This window comes from Mustela putorius, unplaced genomic scaffold (genome assembly GCF_011764305.1).
Source record: "Mustela putorius furo isolate JIRA1106 unplaced genomic scaffold, ASM1176430v1.1 tig00000242_pilon_pilon_pilon, whole genome shotgun sequence".
Lineage (NCBI taxonomy): Eukaryota > Metazoa > Chordata > Mammalia > Carnivora > Mustelidae > Mustela > Mustela putorius.
Window position 1 is genome coordinate 17,703,847 of NW_025421325.1, and position 23,351 is coordinate 17,727,197.

The following is a 23,351-nucleotide window of genomic DNA, read 5'->3' on the forward strand; positions in this document are numbered from 1 at the left end:
CCAGTATGGAAAACTAAACTGATGCAGGGCAAAAAAGTAATTTCAAAAAGACATATAATTGTACTAGTAGTCTAAGCGGTGTGGTGCAACAGAAGGAAAAATAGAGTAAACCTAGGAGTGTATAGCTAGTACTCCACACGTAAGAAAAAGATGGATCTGGTGGATGCAAGTCTATCAGTCTGAAGCATTTGACCAGAGTTTCTTAAAATAGAAAGACTTTGTCCTTAATCTTTTCCCTATTTAATAAAATGCCCCTTTGTTCTCACCCTATGCTAAATCAATCTTTTGACCTGGTTTCCCAAGTTAGTTGATATTTTATTCACTGTAAACATCAAATTAGGGGTCATAGCTCTCTAATACATGGCATGTTATTCCTTAAGAGCCCCCATCAACTTGAGGCAAACATAAAATTAAGTTTTTGACTTTGCAAAGCTGAAATTTTTACAGAACTAATTTTTCTTATTTTTATTTTTATTTTTATTTTTATTTTTATTTTTATTTTTATTTTTGAGAGAGGACATGTGGGGTGGGGGGTTGGGGAAGAGGGGCTGAGGGAGAGGGAGAGAATCTTAAGCAGGTTCTGAACTCACGCAGAGCCCAACAGTGGGCTCAATCTCATGATCCTGAAACCAGCAACAGTTACGAAGAAATCAAGAGTCGGACATCCAAACAACTGAGCCACCCAGGCACCCCTAGAACCAGATAATTTTTTGATAAGTATGCACACTCTAGTATTGAACTGAATGTATTTTGGTTTAAAAAATTTTACTTCCTTTATGAAAGTATATTACAGCTCACCAAACATCACAAATACAACCCATTTCTAACAGTAATATTTAAAGTAATAACTAACATTTATATAAGGTTTATTGTATACCAGGCACTGCCATTTTACATATTTTAACTTGTTTTAATTGTCATAACAACCTATCTCCTCTTTACCAGTGCATAAACTGAGGCAGAGGACAATTAAGTAACCTGCTCCATAGCATACATGGTTAAGTGGTAAAAGTGATATTCAATCCAGGATTTCTGGCTCCAAAGTCAGGATTCTTAATCTCTTAGCCTTGTGTTACCAGTTTTCTGATTTTTAAGCATCTTATTTTTCAGAACAGTTTTGGAATTCCATATATAGCAGAGCAAGAAATGTTTCCCAAATCCTCATGATTAAGCTATTTTTTTCCAAAGATTTATTTATTTATTTGAGAGAGAGAGAGATCACAAGTAGGCAGAGAGGCAGGCAGAGAGAGAGAGGAAGGGAAGCAGGCTCCCTGCTGAGCAGAGAGCCCAATGTGGGACTCGATCCCAGGACCCTGAGATCACGACCTGAGCTGAAGACAGCGGCTTAACCCACTGAGCCACCCAGGCGCCCCTGATTAAGCTATTAAACTAGAAATGGTTTATCCACTCATTTAACCATGGCTTCTATTAGTATTAATAAGCACAAACATCAAATCATGAAACTGTCAGAAATTAATACAAAATTAATCAGAAAAATATATAAACCATTATTTTAAAATGTACATATGTCCACTTTCAAAGTATACTAACTTGAGTTGTAAATACACATATAAAATTAGTCATGGTTTTAGATTAATAGAATTGGATACTATTCTAGAAGCATGGATTTTATAGCTTTTAAAGAAAAAATATTAATTTTAGCTTTTCTGACTACTAATTTATTTTTTTTTAAGACTTTATTTATTAGTCAGAGAGAGCAAGCAAGCACAGGCAGAGAGGCAGGCAGAGGGAGAGGGCGAAGGAGGCTCTCTGCCGAGCAAGGAGCCCAATATGGGACTCGATCTCAGGTTACCGGGATCATGACCTGAGCCAAAGGCAGTCATTTAACCAACTGAGCCACCCAGGCGTCCTGTGACTACTAATTTAAAATGACTCAAATCACTTACATGTTAACTCTAAATTCTTAACTCTCTCATTATATAGCTCCTATAAAACATGTTTTATGGATTGGTCATTCTACAAACTAGACTATAATGAACCTCATATCACATAAAATAGTTTTAATTTATGTTTTCTTCCGATTTTTCTTCACATTTAATGAAGCCAACCTGTACCACTGGACCGCTACGTTCCAAAATTTCTATTTTCTCTTTTCACCTTGATAGCATATTAAAAGAAAAAGCACTTCTCAAAAGGCAATCTTTTATTATACTAACAATGTTCTTTTTTTTATGTCTATATTTTTTAGTAACCTCTACACCCAATGTAGAGGTTACTAAACTCACAACCCAGAGATCAAGAGTCACATGCTCTTCCAAATGAGCCAGGCAAGTAGCCCAGCAATGTTCTTGGTTTTTATCTGGGTGCCACTTACAGGAGTTATGTTCCACTTATGAAAATTCATCAAGCTAAATACACTTCACTCTATAAAAGCTGTTTTTTAAAAATCTGTGCTTAACTTTACTTCATCAAAACCCAAAACATACCAACCTTATTGGAAGTTGTCATTTTTTAAAGTTTTTTATCCAACCCTGTACAGCACTGAATGATATTCAATTTGTATCTGCAGCATATGGAAAAAAGAGCTATCCAAGATACTCTATAGAACCAGAACAGCTATTTAATTCTTTCACAGACCCCTGAGATTTAAAGACCTCAAAAGGAAAGAAAATATATTTCACATTGTCATTTTATTCTCACAACAACTTTATCAGGTAGATACTATCACACACTTGTGGCAGACTGTATTTTCCGAGGGCAGCCACAATAACATATATCCCATCCTAAAGGCTTTTCTTATGTGACACTGATGCTCCTCCATTACAGATGAGCCTATATTTTCTCTTCTGGAAATTGTTTAGAGCTTTAGATCAGCCTTGAGTAAGAAAAGATGACAAGAAGATACTGGGTGACTCCCAAGGTTAGGACATAAAAGGCAATGAATGCTACTTTCACCCGGCTTTCTCGCTCTCTCAAGACACCTGCCCTTGGAACCTGCCAGATGGTGAGCAGGTATTCTGCCTACTGCCTCAGCTACACCTCCAGCCAACAGGCAGCATCAACCACCAGATCTGGGTGACCCACCCTTCTCCAGATGATTCCAATCCCCAACCTTCAAGTCTTCCAGCTATGCCCCAGATAGCATGAGGCAGAGATAAGCCATCCCTGTCTGAATTCCGGGCCCACACAGACCATGAGATAATAAATGATCACTATTGCCTTAAGCCATTAAGCTTCTAAAGATAACTGGTTATGCAGCAATATAAAACTTAGAAAACTAAAACACTTTATAAATAAGGAACACAGGTAGGTAACCACACTACCAAGTGGCAAAGCCAGAATTTGAATCCAAGTCAGTCTACAGGTAAAGCCTACAATCATCCTACCAAAGGATATTGTCTCCAAGTTTTTCAGAGGTAACCCACTTCCAAATAAAGCAACAATCTCCAGAATTAAAATTCCAAGAGCAATAAACAGGCTCCAATATTAGTAATTTCATTTAATACTCAGAACAATAGATCATTTAATCAGCAAGCTCAAAATCCTAGCATCATTTTTGACACATCTATACCCTTTACACTCTAATAACTTCATATCTGATAGTACCCATAACCTAGTGATACTTATGAAACAGCCCTACATCAAAGACGGTAAGTCCAAACAATTACAGAGCACTTTACACAACATTTTAGCAATAATTTGATCTTCAGAAAACATTTCTTTGATATTGGTAAGGCATATACCATACAGATAAGACTCAAAAAAGTTAAAAATAACTAGCTACTAGTTTAGATACTACTACTTAAAAACAACATAGTTAAGTAGGGGTTTGATTTAAGATTTTCTGACTCCAAGTCTAACGCCCTTTCAATTCAATGACTCAACCTGAAACAACATTTATGAAGTGCCTTCTGTATTTATTTCCATGCACAACATTGTCTAAGTTTAAGTATCTACTTCATGCAAAGCACCATGGAAGGTACTGTCTCTCTAATTTGTATAATTTACTTCCAGGGTCAGTAGAAAAACATCTCTGAAATCAAGCTGATCTCTATAAAAAGCCAGTCTTTCCCCAGTTGCAACCATTCTCTCTACACAACCAACTGACTTTTCCTAATCCACTTCCTTAACCATGTTAAGATGTCAAAGATGACATCTTACCATAAAAATATAGGTCAAATTCCCTTATCGGCTTTCAAGGTCTTCTGTAATCTGAACCTAGCCTGTTTGATTAAATTTACTCCCCTGTGCTTGCTGAGAAAAAACAAATGAATCTCTGGTTTTTTCCCCAAATTCGCTTTCTTTACACTTTCTGGCCCTTCCTTTTGTTCATATTATCATCCAAATCCAGAAGTGATTCATCTTCAACCCCTGACGTAGAGGTTCTTCCCTCCAAGACCTTAAAATCCACTTTAGAGCCACAAGCAGCAAATCCAATACAATGCATAATAATTCAGTTAGGTAAAACAGACCACAGTTTACAAGGGATTTAGAGGAAGGAAATCCTGAAAATGCAGGAATGCCCTGAGGAGGAAAGAGTACCTGAAATGGGCTCTAACAGGATTCGAAGCGGCAGAAGTAAAAACAACCGAAACTGAGAAACAACCTAAAGGTCTTCTCTTCTACCCTACTTTTTTCCATCTACATCTTACTAATAATCTTCTAGTACTGTCTCCTTCAAGAAGGCTTCCTCAGTTACTCCACCTTCTAACCTAAAGCTCTCTCCTCTGAGCTTCTGATACAATTGCTATCTACAACACTTGTTCTGGCACTCAGTCATTCCATATTACAGACATCACCTCTTTTACTCGACAGCTATGTCTCTACACAGTAATGAAGCATTTGTTATCTCCTAAGCTGAACTCAGCTTAGTAGCCATTATGGTTTTCAGTCATTTAGAAATCCATTGTACATAATACTGTTTCTTAACTTACCGGGCATCTCCTTTGGAAAGATTAGTATTTACAGGACTAAGTATAACCTTGTTTGCATCTACATCCACCACACATTTGGTATGCAAATCAATTTCTGTAGAGAAAAAAGAAACAGAGAAAATGGTTATTTTTTTTTAATTTTTTATTTTTTATAAACGTATATTTTTATCCCCAGGGGTACAGGTCTGTGAATCGCCAGGTTTACACACTTCACAGCACTCACCAAAGCACATACCTCCCCAATGTCCATAACCCCACCCCCCTTCTCCCAACCCCCCTCACCCCAGCAACCCTCAGTTTGATTTTTCTGAAATAACTAACTTTAAAAATGGTTATTTTTAAAGTTAGTTATTTCAGAAAAATCATTTGAGAAAAACACCATACTCCTTCACGATAAAAACACTCAACAAACTAGGAATAAAAGGGAACTTCTCAACCTGATAAAGGACATACACAAAAACCTGCAGCCAATGTCATGCTTAGTGGTTTATCTTAGAGGCTTACCCTGGAACATTAGGAATAGACAAGGAAGTTCTATGGCTACAGTTTCTATTCAACATTGTTCTAAAAGTTCTGGTCGGGGCAGTTAGGCAAGATAAATAAAAAGGACCCAGATTGAAAAGAATGAAGTAAAACTATCTCCATTTACAATATCATCTTGTACATAGAAAATCCTAAGGAATCCATTTAAAAACTACTAGAATAAACAAATCTTGCAAAGTTGTAGGATATAAGACCAGCATACAAATAAGTTGTACTTCTATACACCAGCAATAAAAAACCCAGAAATGGAGTTAAGAAAACAATTTATAATAGCATTAAAAAGACTTAGCTACTTCGAAATAAATTTAAAAGAAGTACAAGATTTGTACAATGAAAATTCCAAAACACTATTGAAAGAAATTCAACATTTAAATAAATGGAAAGTTATTTTACATTCATGAACTGAAAGACTTAATACTATTAAGATGGCAATACATCCAAATTGGTCTACAAAATTCAAGGTAATCCCTATCAAAATCCCATGGTAACCTTTTCTTTTCTTTTTTTTTAACCAAGCTGAATGCATCTAAATCTGTATGGAAATGCATGAGACCCAGAACAGCCAAATATTCTTAAAAAAGAACAAGGTATGGGGCACCTGGGTGGCTCAGTGGGTTAAAGCCTCTGCCTTTGGCTCAGGTCATGATCCCAGGGTCCTGGGATCGAGCCCCGAGCCCCGCATCAGGCTCTCTGCTCAGTGGGGAGGCTGCTTACTCCTCTCTCTCTGCCTGCCTCTCTGTCTACTTGTGATCTGTCAAATAAATAAATAAAAATCTTTAAAAAAAATTTAAAAATAAAAATAAAAAAGAACAATGTAGAAAGACCACACTCACCAATGTCAAACTTAACCACAAAGCTACATAATCAAGAGGGTGCTATACTACTATAAGGACAGAAGGACAGGCATATAGGACACAGACAATCCTGAAAGATACTGTCACATTTATGGCCAAAGATTTTGACAAGACAATCCAGTGTGAAAATTACAGTCTTCTCAGAAAATGGTGGTGGGACAAGTGGATATCCACATGCAAAGAGAATGAACACCATACATAAAAATTAATTCCAAAAGATCACAGACATAAATGTGTAAGAGCTAAAACCATAAAACTCTTAGAAGAAAACATAAGGGTAAACTCACATGATGTTGGCTTAGGTAATGATTTCTCAGACACTAAAAGCTCAAGCAACAATAAAAAAAAAAAAAAAAAATAGGGGCACCTGGGTGGCTCAGTGGGTTAAGCCTCAGCCTTTGGCTCGGGTCAGGATCATGATCTCAGGGTCCTGGGATCGAGCCTCAAATCGGGCTCTTTGCTCACCAGAGAGTCTGCTTCCCCCTCTCTCTCTGCCTCTCTGCCCGCTTGTGATTCTCTCTCTCTCTCTCTGTCAAATAAATAAATAAGAACCTTTAAAAAAAAACAATAAAAAATAGATAAATTGGACAGCATCAAAACAAAAAACTCTTGTACTTCAAAGGACGCTGTCAAGAGAGTAAAATGACAATCCACAGAATCAAACAAATCTGTAAATAATTTGTAAATTATGTATCTAATAAGGGACTTGTATCAGGAAACATCAAGAATCCTTACAACTCAGTAATAAAAAGACAATCCAATTTTTAAATGGGCAATGGATCTGAGTAGATATCTCTCCAAAAAAAAAGATACAAAAATGGCCAATAAGCAAAGAAATGCTCAAAATCATTACACATTGGGAAATGCAAATTAGAAATACAGTAAGATACCACTTCACACCCATAGGCATAACTACTGTCAAAAAGATAATAACAAGTGTTAGGGAGGATGTGGAGAGATTGGAACCTTCATACATTACTGATGGGAATGTAAATGGTGTAGTTACTTTGCAAAACAGTCTAGCAATTCCTCAAAAGGTTAAACAGAAAGCTGGCATATGACCTGTCAATTCCACTCCTAGGTATATATTATCTAAGAGATATATTGTATTGTACTGTATTATATTATATTATATTATATTATATATATATTATTAGAACTAGATCCACATAAAAGTTTGTACATAAATGTTCATAACGCTAGTATTGGGCTATTCATAACAGCCAAAAAATGGAAAAATTCAAATGTCTATCAACTAATGAATGGATAAATGTCTATCAACTAATGAATGAATAAATTTAGTACATCCATAAAATGGAACACTATTTCGCAATTTAAAGGAATAAGGTACTGATACATACTACAAGCTTGTGTGAAGTCAAAGAAACCAGTTACAAAATACCACGTTATATGATTCTATTCATTTGAAATGTCCAGAATATGCAAACAGAGACAGAAAAATAGACTAGTTACTGCCTATGGCTGGGGAGTAACTGCTAATGGGTATGGTGTTTTGTTTATTTTTAATTGAGGTATAACTGACATACAACATTATGAGTTCCAGGTATACAACATGATTCCCTATTTGTATATATTGCAAAATGCTCACCACATAAGGCTAATTAACATCTGTCACCATATATAATTACAAAAAAATGTTTCCATTATGAGAACTTTAAAGATCTACTCTCTTAGCAACCTTCAAATATGTAATACAATATCACTAACTATAGTCACCATGTGGTTACATGGGTATAGTTTTCTTTTGGGGTATGAAGACATACTAAAATTGATCGCTGATAACTGCACAATTATGTGAGCATGATAAAAACCACTGAAATGGGGACGCCTGAGTGGCTCAGTTGGTTGGACGACTGCCTTTGGCTCAGGTCATGATCCCGGAGTCCCGGGATCGAGTCCCGCATCGGGCTCCCGGCTCCATGGGGAGTCTGCTTCGCTCTCTGACCTTCTCCTTGCTCATGCTCTCTCTCACTGTTTCTCTCTCAAATAAATAAATAAAATCTTTAAAAAAAAAAAAACAACACTGAAATGGCTGAATTGTATGATATGTGAACTGTATCTCAATAAAGCTGGTTTTTTTTCTTCTTCAATAAAGTTCTTTTTTTAAAAAGTATAGGCTGTAGCATATTTATGTTTTCATATTTTTATATATATATTTTTTAATTTATTAGGGAGAGAGAGAGTGTGAGCAGGGCTGGGCAGAGGGAGAGGGAAAAAGACAATCTCAAGCAGACTCCACGATGAGCACAGAGCCCCATGTTAGGCTTGATCTCATGACCCTGACATCATGACGTGAGCCAAAAGCAAGAGTAGGATGCTCAACTAATTGAGCCACTCAGGCACCCCTCATGTTTTTTTTTTTAAGATTTTTTTTTTTATTTATCTGACAGAGATCACAAGTAGGCAGAGAGGCAAGCAGAGAGAGAGAAGGAAGCAGATTCCCTGCAGAGAAGAGAGCCCGATGGGCTCGATCCCAGGACCCTGGGATCATGACCTGAGCCAAAGGCAGAGGCTTAACCCACTGAGCCACCCAGGTGCCCCACCCCTCATATTTTTATACTCATATTTTTCTGACCTGAAGTATGAAACTGTTTGCCTTATCTCCATTACCAAAAGATAAGCTCTAAGGAAAGGAGCTGCACTATACTGGAGCTATTCTGTATTTCCTAAAGAGCCTTGGCCAAATGTCAATGTCATATTCATTATAACTCAAGAGTATTTCCATTGCCAGGAAAGGTCATTTCTTTTTTTCATCTTAACTTACATAACTGAGACAAATACCAAAAAGCAAAATTTAAAATTTCCCTCCCTGTACCTGCCACAACTTTTCTTATATTGGTTTTTCTACAATTGTTCTCAAAGATACATTCTAGAAGTACAAAAAAACTAAGTGGTCTTTCTTTTAGCCAATACATTTTTCAGGGGAGGGAAAAAAAAAAACTGAAAGGAAAACTACTGAGCTATGTTTTGCCTAGGTGTAGAAGACTAATCCCAAAGCAGCACATGTTCTACTCTGATCAACTAGCACTAAAGTCTATAGGCCCACAGCTCAAGAAAGTTCACAATCATAATACTCTGTTAATACTACTCCTTAATGGTTTCTGATCACATTGTATTGCCTGGCCCCTTACAGTCAAATCTGTATTATACACAAATGTATTATCGATTCTCCGGAAATTGCACTGTGTGACTCAGAATCTACCATCTCACCACCCACCACAAAGTTAGTTATTAGTGCCTTGCAAGAATGTTTGGTTTAAGCAAAGGAGTTGCATATACAGTTCTGTATGCAGAAGTATACATTAGAATGCATGCCTGAAAAACTGTAAATCAAATATTTTCTCACTAAGTGATCAGTCTTCATTTCAAATGATCTTGAATTGAGAAGGGATCCAAAACTTTTCCTTCACTATTTGTATGCTTTTTCCCTATCCTCTTCACAGCTCCTCCCTTCTCTGTCTCATAACCTCATTAGATAGAACCAATAATTTGGAAACATGAAAAGGCATGATAAAGGAACCAATCCTGGGAATATCCTATATAATACACAGAATCACCTAATAACTAATATATTCAACGGAAATTCATTTTGTCCTAAAGATTAAAGGCCACCCATGAAAGGTGGCCTTTAAAATATAAACACTATCTTCATTTCAGTAGTTCCATTTTATCAAACAAAATTCCCATTCTGATTTTGTTGATTGATGGACAGATATTAAAACAAGGCTGTTTAGAATATGGGTAGTACATCTAGGACACACACACCAAAGCAAATAAATGCAGTGAGATTTGAAGAAAGTTTAAGGGTCAGATATACAAGAAACATTTAATATAAGTGCTATAGCTAGAGTACCATTAAATATTAGTTGGTTGAATTCAAGTATATTGCAAAAGGGGCACCTGGCTCATTCAGTCAGTAGAGCATGCAACTCTTAATCTCAGGACTGTAAGTTCAAGCCCCACACTCAGTGTACAGATTACTTAAAAATAAATTCTTTAAAAAACAAAAACTACAGGGGCGCCTGGATGGCTCAGTCGTTAAGCATCTGCCTTCAGCTCACGTCATGATCCCAGGGTCCTGGGACTGGCCCAACATCAGGCTCCCTGCTTGGCGGGAAGACTGCTTCTCCCTTTTCCACTCACCCTGCTTGTGTTCCCTCTCTCACTGTCTCTCTCTCTCTCTCTCTCTCTCTCTGTCAAGTAAATAAATAAAATCTTTAAAATTTAATTAATTAATTAATTTAAAAATTACATTGCGACAAGATTCTGATTATGACACTTTCTCCATTTAAAACTTCTTGTTCTATACTGCTTAGAAAGCAAGCAGGAATTAAATAATAGAAATAAATGTAGGCTTTAAATTTAATCTAAATTTTAAAAACTAAAAAAAAGGTTTTTTAGATTATATTTATTTATTTGTCAGAGAGAGAGAGAGCAAGCACAAGCAGGGGGAACGGCAGACAGAGGGAGAAGCAGGCTCCCCACCGAGCAAGAAGCCCAACACAGGACTTGACGCCAGGACCCTGGGACCATGAACTGAGCCGAAGGCAGATGCTTAACCAATTGAGCCACCCAGGCATCCCAAAAAAACAAAAAAAAATTTTAAAACACCTACCAAAAATCCAAAAGATAAACAGCTTCCTCTTAGTTTAGAGCAATACTTAGATTAAAAAGATAAGGACCTAGCTGCTATGAGCTGCATTTGCAAAATCAACATTAAAGAATATCCAAGTTCACAGCAGTCTTCACAACAGCCAAAAGGTGGCCACAATCCAAGTGTCCATCGATGAATGAACGGAAAAACAAAATGTGGTATACTTCAATGGAATATTATTCAACCTTAAAAAGGAATGAAATTTTGCTAAAATGTGGATGGAGCCCTTGACATTTTGCCAAGTGAGACAGCTAGACAAATACTATATGATTCCACTTATATGAGGTACCTAGAGTAGTCATATTCATTGAGATAGAAAGATGGTAGATGCCAGGGGCTGGGTTTACCGGGCAATGGAGGAGTTTATGGTTACAGAGTTTCAGTTTTACAAGATTAAAACATTCTAGATGTGGAGAGTGGTGCTAGTTTCATAACAAGTTAATGCCACTAAACTGTACACTTAAAAGTGGTTTAAGATGATAAATTTTATATTATATATACTTTACCACAATAAAAAAATAGCACTAAATGCTCACCATTATTTTAATAAATAACACATGGACAACAGTTTATTCCTAGGGAAGTCTATAATAATGAGATTGGGTTTTAACTAGTACTATGTCTAAAAACCAATAAAAAACCAGAGTGATCTTAAAATTAAGTAATCCTATAAATTTAGTATCCTAACTAATGAACCTCTATCATACTTAGAACCATGAATACTTTGATGTATCCATGAGTCCGTAGAAAAAAGAAAGAAATTTACTCCACTAACATTAAAGATCCCATATTACTTCCCAAACACGATCCTTTTCTAGGTCAAGCTCTTCAAGAAGAATATTAAAATATTAACAGCTGACAATTCAGCTTACTCAGCCAGCAAATTAGTCACCCTGTAAAAGTGAACAATAATTTGAAACAAGTCTTCCTTCAACACACAAATCAGCTATGGCTCATTCCTCAATGACATCATAGTGAAAGATGGGCAGGGTTTGGGATACTCCCTTTACATAACTCATGTTCCATCTGAGGAAATGCATCATTCTCAGTGTGAATAAAGTAAGTTGAGTTGCCCATTTAATAACTATTTTCTAATTTTCCAGAAAATTACTAATAATTTTCAAACCAAATATACTACTCAGAAATATAAATGTACCTCCCTTTACCTCCCAATCACATTCCTAAAAAGCTAACTGTAATCACTCAAAATCAATAGTCAATTGATTTTTGACAAGAGTGCCAAGACAATCCAATGGGGAAAAAGTATAGTCATTTCAACAAATGGTGCTGGGACCACTGGATATTCACATGTAATAGAATGAAACTGAACCTCTACCTTACATCACATTCAAAACTTAACTCCAAATGGATCGAAGACTTAAATACAAAGTCTAAAACTACAAAACTCTTAAAAGAAAATACAGGCATAAATCCACATAACCTTGAGTTAGGTCATGATTCCTTACATATGACTTCAAATGCACAAGCAACAAAAGATAAACTGGACCATATCAAAATGAAAAACTTTCGTGCTGCAAGGGCATCTGGATGGCTTAGTTGGTGGAGCATGTAACTTCTGATCTCGGGGTTGTGAGTCTGACACCCACATTGAGTGTAGAGGTTACTTAAAAATAAAATCTTAAAAACAAAAAAACAAAAGAAAAAAAAAGTTTTGTCCTTTAAAAGACACCAAGAACAACAACAACAACAAAAAAAACCAAGAACAGAATGAAAAGGCAACTCACAATAATCAAGAAAATATTTCTCTGATAAGGGACTTGGCATTCAAAAAACATAAATAATTCTACCAGTTCAATAATAAAAAGACAACCCAAATTTTAAAATGATAGTTTGAGAGGCACCTGGGTGGTTAAGTCAGTTGAGCATCCAACTTTGATCTCGGCTCAGATCTTTTTTTTTTCATTTTTTTCAAAATTTTATTTATTTGTTTGACAGACAGAGATCACAAGTAGGCAGAGCGGCAGGCAGAGAGAGAGGGGGAAGCAGGCTCCCAGATGAGCAGAGAGCCCAATGTGGGGCTCGATCCCAGGACCCCGGGATCACGACCCGAACCAAAGGCAGAGGCTTTAACCCACTGAGCCACCCAGGCGCCCCTTTTTTTTTTCATTTTTTTTATTATTTATTTACTTGAGAGAGAGAGATGGCAAGCAGAGGGAGGCGCATAGGGAGAGGAAAAGAGAAAGAGAATCCTCAAGTAGACTCCCAGCTGAGCTGAGCACCCAGCCCAATGGGGGCTCAATCCCAGGACCCTGAGATCATGATGTGAACTGAAAGAATAGTCAGCCACTTCACCAACTTAGCTACCCAGGTGCCCCTCCCATCAGTTCTGGACCTCAGGGTCATGCACTAGGCTTGACACTGAACCTGGAGCCTACTGAAAAAAATAAAAATATGGACACCTGGGTGGCTCAGTCAGTTAAGCATCTGCCTTTGGCTCAGGTCATGATCCTGGGGTTCTGGGATCAAATCCTGCATTGGGCTCCCTGCTCGGCAGGAACCCTGCTTCTCCCTCGGCTTGTGCACTTGCTCTCTCTCTCTGTCTCTCTCTGACAAATAAATAAAATATTTTTTAAAATAAGTAAGTAAGTAAATAAATAAATAATAAAATAAAATGATAGTTTGAATAGAAATCTCTCCAAAGCATAACAAATAGCATGGAGAACATGGGGAGATAGAGAGAAGGGAATTGGGGGAAATTGGAAGGGGAGGTGAACCAAGAGAGACTATGGACTCTGAAAAGCAATCTGAGGGTTTTGAAGGGGCGGGGGGTGGGAGGTTGGGGTACCAGGTGGTGGGTATTATAGAGGGATTGCATGGAGCACTGGGTGTGGTGCAAAAATAATGAATACTGTTATGCTGAAAATAAAAAATAAATTAAAAAAGAAAAAAGAAATCTCTCCAAAGATCTACAAATAGCCAATGAGCACATGAAAAGATGTTCAACATCATTAGATACTGGAGAAATGAAAATCGAAACTACTGTGAGATACTACTTCACACACACTAGGATAGCAATATTCAAAAAGACAGACAAAGCTAGTATTGGCAAGGACATGGATAAATTGGAACTTTCATACATTGTTGGTGAGAACATAAAATGATTCAGTCACGTTGGAAAACAATTTAGCAGTTCCTCAAAATTCAGAGTTACTTATATGACCCAGAAATTCCACTTCTATTTATATATACACCCAAAAGAAATAAAAATATACATCCACACAAAAGGTTAAACACAAATGTTCACAGCAGTATTATCCATAACAGCCAAAAAGTGGAAAGAAGCCAAATGCCCATCAACTAATGAACGAGTAAACAAATGCAGCATATCCATATCATGTAATATTACTCAACTTTAAAAAGGAATGAGTACTGACTCATGCTACAACATGCCAAAAACCTGAATACATTATACTAAGTGAAGAAAGTCAGATACAAAAGTCACATATCGCTTGATTCCATTTATATGAAATGCCCAGATAGGCAAATCCATAGAGTCAAGAAGTAGAGCAGTGGTTGCCAGGGGCAGAGAAGAGGGATGGGTGTGTGTTGGGGGAGGGAGGTAGACAGAATGCTAGTGGGGACAGAATCTCTCTGTGGAATGATGAAAATGTTCTGCAAATGGATAATGGTGATGGTTGCACAACTCTGCAAATACACTAAAACCACTAACTTGTACACTTTTGATGAATTATTATCTCAAAAAAAATTAGAAAGAATGATCCCACTACCCTCAATAGATGCAAAATATGGTTAGAGTTCTTCAATTACATTTCCAAACAATCATTACTTCAAAGATCCCAGCCAAACCAATCCTTCTCACTCTCAAATAACAACCTCAGAATCTACCTCATCAAGAAAATTACGCACTCCAGGCCTTTGCCATTATATAATTATCCTCTTCTTCCCAAATTTAAAAAATTTCCTTCTCTATTGCCTTGGTCTATAATGAGGCTCAAACATCTCATTAAAAAGGTCTGTTCCTAGGTACAACTCCAGATACCACTCTCTACCCTTCCCTTCTAAATGGATTTTCTTGAAAGAAAGTTGTATATTCATTACCACCATACTGGCAACCCACTTATTTCTCAGCCCACTATTAACATACCAGCACTAATTCATTCATTCAATCAAAATTATTCTGAAAATTACCACTGACTGCCATGATACCTAATCCACTGAACAGTTATTACATGCCATTCTTGTGATATCTGACTACCAACTATTCATTCTTTGACACATTTTCTCTCTGGGCTTCCATATTACCTTTTATTTTTCTTTAGTATTTATTTATTTATCTGAGAGAGAACAAGTGGGAGAGGCAGAGGGAGAAAGAAAGAGAATCTCAAGCAGACTCTGCACCCATTCCACGTGAAGCTTGATCTCACAACCCTGAGATCACAACTGAGTTGAAACCAAGAGTCAGCCTCTTAACTGACTGTGCCACCCAGATGTCCCCTGGGCTTCCCTATTACTTTTATCTGCTCCTCTTAGTCTCTCTTCTTGAACTTTGTGACCACCTTCTTCTTCACACACACTTTAATTTGGTATTCTATCTACTACCTACAGTAATGACTCCCAAATGTGTGACTCTACACACATCTCTAGTTCCTTAGATTTTGACTCATATGCAACAGCATTCTGGATCCAACCACTTAACTACACTTCAGAGATCCAAAACTCAATAAATATGTTGATTTTTTTCCAGGAATACATATTATATTCATATTTATAGGTGTAGTACACAACATGTGATAAGGGCTGACTAAATACTTGAATGTCTAAGAATAAAACTCATCATTTCCTACACTTCCACCTTAGAACCTGCTTCTCCTGTATTTCTTTTTGAAGCTTTGCAGTCTTCCTATATTTCCTAAATTTCAGTTGCTTCCCCACTGCCTTTACACATTTTTGCTGGGTATACAGCAATATATGGCCTAGAATGCTAGGCAATAGATGCTTTTTACCCAGACTCTCTCTCAGGACTGTGTTTGTAGCCAGCAACCTTGTGGGACAAGGTCTTCCTCTAGGACAAAGAGCAGGTTTGCTTATTACCACTTAAAACTGTGGATTCCCCAAGCTGAGTGTTCCTCAGAAGTAACACAAACCTACTACTTAAACAGCAGCCATCTGGACTCTCCACACCCTTGTGGATTGGCAAGCAAGGGAAGCTACTCTCACTGTTTACCATGCCATGAGTAAGTCCTCTGACCCAGAAGTCCCACATTTTCTACCAGCACCCACAGACCAGTAACTATCTAACTTACTAGCTTACAAGCAGGGTAAAAACACACAGATTAATTCCAACAACTTGTTTTTGTACCCCACCTAACATGTCTCCTTCCCTGCCCATTGTCTCCAGCATAGTCCTTACCATTCTCAAGTCTCACTCCCATTCTTTAATTCAAACTGCACTGGCATCACTGTGTACATATATTCTTGTAATTGACTGTGCATCTCTTGTTACTAACAAGACAGTGAGGTCCTTTGGTCAAAGATCATGACTTCTGCCTCTCATGTATCCCGTACACCTTTGAAAATTATGTAAACTCAAGAATACAAGGTCCCTTTAAAGATCATCCTGTCCAAATCAGCAGTAAAAGCACAGGCTTTAATGGCACAGCAGGTCTTGTAATTCTGGGGAAATTTACTTAACCCCCCTCTGAGATTCTGTTAAGTGATAATTCCATAAACTACCTTCTAAATTTTGTTTGAGGAAGAAAAAGTACTCAACTCTGTAGATCACAAACAGAAAGCTCTCAGAAAGAAGTAGCTATTGTTCTTTTCTTCAATCAACACATATTGAATAAGCTAACAGCATCTTTTAAAGACATCTACAGCACCTGAAAGCTCAAGCCCAGTACCAATTAAGTCATGGATTTGTGTCCCACAGATCAGTTAGTGTCACACAATTCCCCATAAATTACACTGCTCTTCTTTGCCAAGTTTTTTTTTTTTTTTTTTAACGTGCTCTGTTGAACACAAGGGGAACCTGATCAGCAAGCTGAGAGATCGATAATAATCCATTTCCACTCAATAAACATCTCCATTCATCAACTTAATGAATAGTTTTGTCATTGGTTTTCTCCATCTTCGGACCTTAAGGACTGGAAAAGTTAGACATTAGTCATTGCTTTGTGGAGATGAGGGGGTAAAAGTAAAAGCCAACTCAGACAAATTTTTGTTTTATCATATAAATGTGTACTCTCTTCTTCAAAAGCCTCTGGCCCTGTATGGATAAATCTCAATTTCAGTCATTGAGTGCACAGTAGAAACAAAACAATGTTGTAATAGATGTGTGTCTCATTCTCCATGAGCATATCAAGCAGATGCTAGAAAACAAGGATCTTCTGTTTTAGAAAGTATGTCAGAAATTTCCATCCACAGCCATCCTCGACTCCAATCCTCATCCTCGACACCACTAATGACCTCAGGGTCCAAACCACCTTCTCGTTTTCGAATCTCCTTGCCACCAAGCCCCTTCATTTCCTAAGGATCCCTGTGTCTTCACAGACCACCAGCGTATTCTCTCAGCTTCCTACTTCCTCAGTTTCACCTTGCCTTCTGGGTCCTGACTGCTTATCTAAGTTCGATCAGCCTAATTCTTCCTATGCACATGGCTTCATTTTCACCACCCTTAAATGTAACCCACCTATGCCCTGAATCGGGCATCTACCCAGGCTTTTGATCCTGCTCTAAGACCAGGCAATCTTCCTCCTCCTGCCAGTGTCTGAGATCCATGTGAAATTCTACAGAGCTAAACAGAGCACATGGACCATCCACCCTAACCCTGACTTCTGGCCTAGTTAGCACTCAGGGCTCCCTTAAATTCCACCCTACCTTTCTAATCTCATCCTTCTCTAGTCAAGCTCACAGAACCCTCCTTTCTGTCAAGCTTATCCTGTCTCTGCCGCCTAAACTTGCCTGGTTCATTCCTGTCTCTGTGCCTTTGCTCTCAAACCATACTTCCTCCCCAACGACACCAACACTCTCCCCTCGCCTGCTACCATGCACCCGTTCTGATCATAAGCTTCCTCCCTCCACATCAACCGAGGTTCTCCCTCCCCAGAGAAGCCTTCCCTGATCACCGGGCTTCCAGAGATCTTCCACTCCTCTGAATTTCTGTTTCCCGATCACTCACCTGACAATCTGCGATAGGTGCTTGTTTACCTTTTAATCCTATCTTTTCATAGGACAGCCATTTCCTCATGAGCATGAACCATAAAAAGCTGAACACTACAATAGCAGTCAACACTAAGAATTTTCAGGACATAGGAGTCTCCCAACAGGAACAAGCAATCCCATTTTTTCATGTTTCTTTCTAGCCCTTGCCCATTCCTGTTGACATTTTACACATTAAGAATTATAATAGCAGATTCAACCATAAAGTCACACATAATGTTTTTCATTCTGCTTTTTCTGCTAACAGAAAACTGTCTTCCTTGGTAAAAGATGCTGATTTTCATCATTTTTAATATCTACATAACAATATTTCCACTGAGATTCTAGACCATGATTTACTTAAGCACTGATTTCTGTCAGACAGTACTTTCTTCTTTCTGTCTTTGTGCCTTTCACTGTATCAAGTACTATAAAATGCAAAGTAATCCCTTGAGAAATACCTGTTGAAATATATTTATTATCCATGTTCCCTAACAACTGAAATAAACTATTTCACTATTTTTCTGTCCAGCTAAATACCTAATGTAATTCTTGGTTTCACTACCTTAGGCTAGGTAGATAGGAAAGGTATTTTCCAAACACTTTTGATGTAAATGTATTTATTTTGGAAGTTAATCTTACACATATTTAACCATGGGAAGTCCCTTGCAGAAAGGCAACAAGATCCTGTAATATCTAACACAAGCTAGACATCTGGCAGGCACTCAGTAAATAGTAAATATTTTTAAAACCATCTGAAGTTATAAAACATCCAATTCCTAAACAGGAGAGTGTCACTGATCTAGTTAATACCATCGATAATGCTTGTAAACCTTTCAGTTCACTTAGTAATTAAACTGGCTAATAATGTATGAATGGGTGTTCCTTAGAGTATATAGAAAAACACAACCAGAGTTACCTGGTGAGTTGTCCAAGTCTGAAAAATAACATGAAAAACCAAACAATATCTGCAACAAGAACTTCAAGATCTCCTGACGAATCAAATTTACAGCTTTCCTTCAGCTTGTTTAAAGACATATTACATATGAAGAACAGCAAAAACAAGAAGTTGTAATATTAAAAGTAAGTAAAATTACATATGCATGTGAACACAAACTAGAATGAAAATAAGAAAATGAGACTGAATTGTTAAAATGGAAAGATGCTGCAGACTTTTTCCCTTTTATGTTTTATTTTGCTAGTGCAATGTTAAAATATATAACAAGAAAAATATTACTGACAAAAGCGTATTCATTAGCCATTATAATTCTTTTTTTTTTTTAAAGATTTTATTTATTTATTTGACAGAGAGAGATCACAAGTAGGCAGAGAGGCAGGCAGAGAGAGAGAGAAGGAAGCAGACTCCCTGCTGAGCAGAGAGCCCGATGCGGGACTCGATCCCAGGACCCTGAGATCATGACCTGAGCCGAAGGCAGCGGCTTAACCCACTGAGCCACCCAGGCGCCCAGCCATTATAATTCTTGCTATTATCAAATGAGGGCATAATGCTTAATGTTGAAGTAACAATGTTTCCCTAACCCACACATAATTTAGCAAAAAAGTCTGAAACTCTTACTTCCATGATAAATGTTAAATAAAAAACCAATGAACTCCCTTAACACCTTAGCACAGACACTGAATCACATGAAGGACTTAATGGTACGCTAGAAGCTTCTTGCAAATTTCAGTTTTCCTCAAAAAGAAGTCAATATGATTACAAATATTAGAATCTATACAGCAAAACTTCATCAGCCTGGTAACCCATTCTCTTCTCATTCTTATTTGTGAAGAGTAATTTCCGAGGTTGCATCCTGAACTGATATGCTAAAAGAGAAATAATTATGACTGAAAGTTTACTATTTGTCATAATTAGACACTACTTACTTAATACACTAAATTTTCCCAGAAGTAATTATTAGTCAAAGTAATGGGATTCTTTTCAAAATTACTGGAAAGGAAATACATTTCTATTTTAGCCTTTTTAAACAAATGCCAGGTAGCAGTTTAAAGATCACTGGCTTTAGGGTAGCCTGGCTGGCTCAGTCAGCAGAGCATGCGACTCTTGATCTTGGAGTTCTAAGTTCAAACCCCATGCTGGATATGGAGATTACTTAAAAATGAAATCTTAAAAAAAAAGAAAAAATCACGAGCTTTAGAATTCCACTACTGTGTATTCCATTATGTCTAGATTTAGGTAAATGACAACTTCATGATGAAATAGAAATAGAACCAATAACCTTAATTATCATGGTAATCACAGCAAAAAGAAGTCCATATGCATTCAGGAAATACAATGCTAGGTAAGAGATAGCACTAAATGAAGGGGGAAACAGTTTACCACAATAAGGCACTTCTATTAATAGAGTAATGGATCCATGTACAAACCTTAATTTTGAAATGAATTCACCCAAAGGAACAGCTAACATCCATTCCACAGCTAAAATTTTTATTATTCTGTGTGTCCCTGGAAACTCTGATCCTGCCAATTATTACAATCTAACTAAATGACAATTTATAACAATAGTACTTCCCCCCGCAAAACTGAAATTCATGGGGGGAGGGGAACAGGGAAGGAATCTAATTATCTGAGATAGGTCTTTTGTGATGGCTGGTTAGCTGCATCTTTTTAGCACTGACATTTCCAAGTTTTTTGTGAAAAAGGCAATTTTAAGAATGTGCTGATACCATGCTTTCAGAATCAAATCCCAGATAACAATGTTATGTGGCTTACTTTTTCCTGATTTTTTAATCATTGTGATGGTAATAAATTTGAATAAAGATGCCTGAGCACTTAAGAACAGAAGCTTCTGAAAACTTTCCGAGTTGATTTTTGTCAAAGGAAAGATTGAAGATCCCAAACATGTACTAGTTTAAGTTCATTTAGTGAGAAAGAGGGAGGAACTCTTCTATGTCACACAACAGACTTAAACTAACCTAGCAGGGACAGGAGGAATCACCAACTCCAACAGAATAGATGAGTCGGAAGAGAAATAAACCAACTTCCAAAAGGACAACCCAACAAAACATACTGCCAACTGGTTGATCTGTGTATCTCAATATATACAAAAGACAGCAAAGAAAAGGAAAAGCAGAAAACAACTTAAAATTTCTACACAGATTCAACAGTTGATTATGAACATGTAAGTTGCAAAAACATCTTAGAAGTGATTCTGATACAAGATTTTGATTAGTTAAGTCTTATCAATTGAAAAGTCATCTGCCGGGATAAGTGATCTCAATAACATAGCCTCGGATAGAAAGTGTTTTCAAATATATTACCTCATTTAAAGTTACTTGCCCAGTGACACTGCTACTTAAGCATTAAAGTCAAGGCCCAGCCCACCTCCTCTTGGTACTTCGAGTTGGGGGTTCTCGTCACTCCATTTGTCTAACTAAAGTTGATTTAAAATGTACTCGGTTTATCTGCTTTCTCTACCCTCCCTGCAGAATTGAGAGAATGTCTTGAAAGATACAATTTCACAAGAATCTTGGCACTTAAACTATTTATTGTTGAGAGATGACGAATATGACTGCAAGCAAAAACAAAACTATCTCAACAGTCAAAAAAAGGGGGAGGGGAAAGGTATCTCTTTCGCCCAACTTCAGTCAAAGTCTTCACAATTCTTTATGACCGTCCAGCCTAAACGTACATAAAGTGAAAACCGCAGACGAGGAATTTTTGCACTTGAGTGCTTTCTCAGGAGTAAAACCAAATTCCCTGCCATTTTTTCCTGCCACGGACCACAAAAGTGCAGGGTTGGGGTGACTGGGCCAGAGACGTGGGGCCTCGGGGTTTCTGGCTTTCCCGACCAGGCTGGTGGGGTGAGGATCCGCGGGGCGGGGGCCACTCTGACAGCTGGCAAGGAGAAAGCGGGGGACACAGAGGGGCACCAGCAAGGGGCAGCGCGGGGGGGGGGGGGGGGGGGAGGAGGAAGCGAGACGGGGGCGAGGGACCAGAGCGCTCTCCCGCAAGGGCAGGGGAGGCGAGAGGGCGAAAGGGCGACGGGGCGGGGCGGGTCAGGCGCGCCGGCGGAAGGGGCAGCGGACCGGGACGTGGGGCCCGCAGCGCCCGGGACGAGGTGCGGACGAGGGGAGGGGCGTCCCCGAGCAGGACCGGCGGGCGAGGGGGACGAGGTTTCGGGGCGCGCCGGCCGCTCTCTCGACTAGACTCGGACTGCAGGGGCGGGGTCCGACGGACCCCACACAGCGGCTGCGGCTGAGGGAAGGGCGCGCCAGGCACCTGCCGCCTCCACCGTCGCGGCCCCGGGCGGGCTCGGCTCTCACCTCTCCGGTTCATGGGCCGGATCCGCACGGCCACTTTCACTTTGGAGTCCCCCATCCTGCTGCCGCCGAGGCTCTCCCTCGGCTTCCGTCTGCCGCGGCCACCGGGCAACTCTTCGGGGCTGGCCGGGCGGGAGGGGGCTGCGGGAGGGAGGGGCGGGGAGGGGCGGGGAGGGGGCGGGGCCGGGCCGGGGCGGGACAGGTCGCCGGGCTCCCGGCGCGTTCTCGCTGCATGACGGGACTTGTAGTCCTTGAACGTGGTCGAGGGCAGGACAGCAGCGGAGGAGCTCGGGCGGGAGAAATCAGGCGCTCTTCGCTGTCTGGAACGGGTGAATACCCCCCTGCTTCTACACCATTCTGCTCTCAGAGCTAGTACTGAAACCTAAGCCGTCGATAAGCTGATATCGCACCTGCAAACAGAGTTGAATAGATGGCATTGGAGACCCTGAGAGCGACCTCTTCAGACTCATTTCCTGCCAACCTTCAAAGTATGATCCCTGGCTCAGCTTCCTCTGCCTGGGTTGCACTCCTGGACTTGTTTGCCGAAATCATCCTTCGAGACCAGGGGAAAGTTAACCTCTTCGGAAGTCTTCATATACGACCCCGCCGTCTGAGCCACTACCCAGTCAAGATCATGGGCTCCTGAACAAATTCAAATCCCACTTCAGGACTTTCCAGCGGTGTGACTACGGACAAGTAGTTTGACTGCTTAAGACTTGTCTTCTCATAATTAAAATGGAAACACTTTACGCCTATTTCGTAGGATTGTTTCAAGACTTAACTGAGTTAATACATGTGAGGTTCTTAAAAACTCCCCGGCACATAGAAGTGCTCAATAAATGGAAGTCCTAATTATCTTCACTTTGTTATAGCATTTATGCTGTCATTATTTGCCGTCTTATCATGTATTTTTTAAACCATATC

The 23,351-nt window shown here is 38.8% G+C and overlaps 1 protein-coding gene across 4 annotated transcripts in view; it reads right to left on the minus strand.

The window, feature by feature from the left end:
* KIF13B (kinesin family member 13B) overlaps nt 1-22,592 on the minus strand; it is a 201,816-nt gene extending 179,224 nt beyond the window's left edge. For 3 of the 4 annotated variants that reach the window (XM_045078378.1, XM_045078381.1, XM_045078380.1), the window contains exons 1-2: nt 22,431-22,592; nt 4,896-4,989 (exon numbers count right to left, since the gene is read on the minus strand). In XM_045078378.1, the coding sequence (XP_044934313.1) occupies nt 4,896-4,989; nt 22,431-22,485 (149 nt within the window). In that variant the 5' untranslated portion in view covers nt 22,486-22,592. Of the gene's footprint in view, nt 1-4,895; nt 4,992-22,430 lie in introns of those variants that run through there. The other variant, XM_045078379.1, reaches the window with a different exon arrangement.
* Between the last annotated feature and the right edge of the window lie 759 nt (nt 22,593-23,351).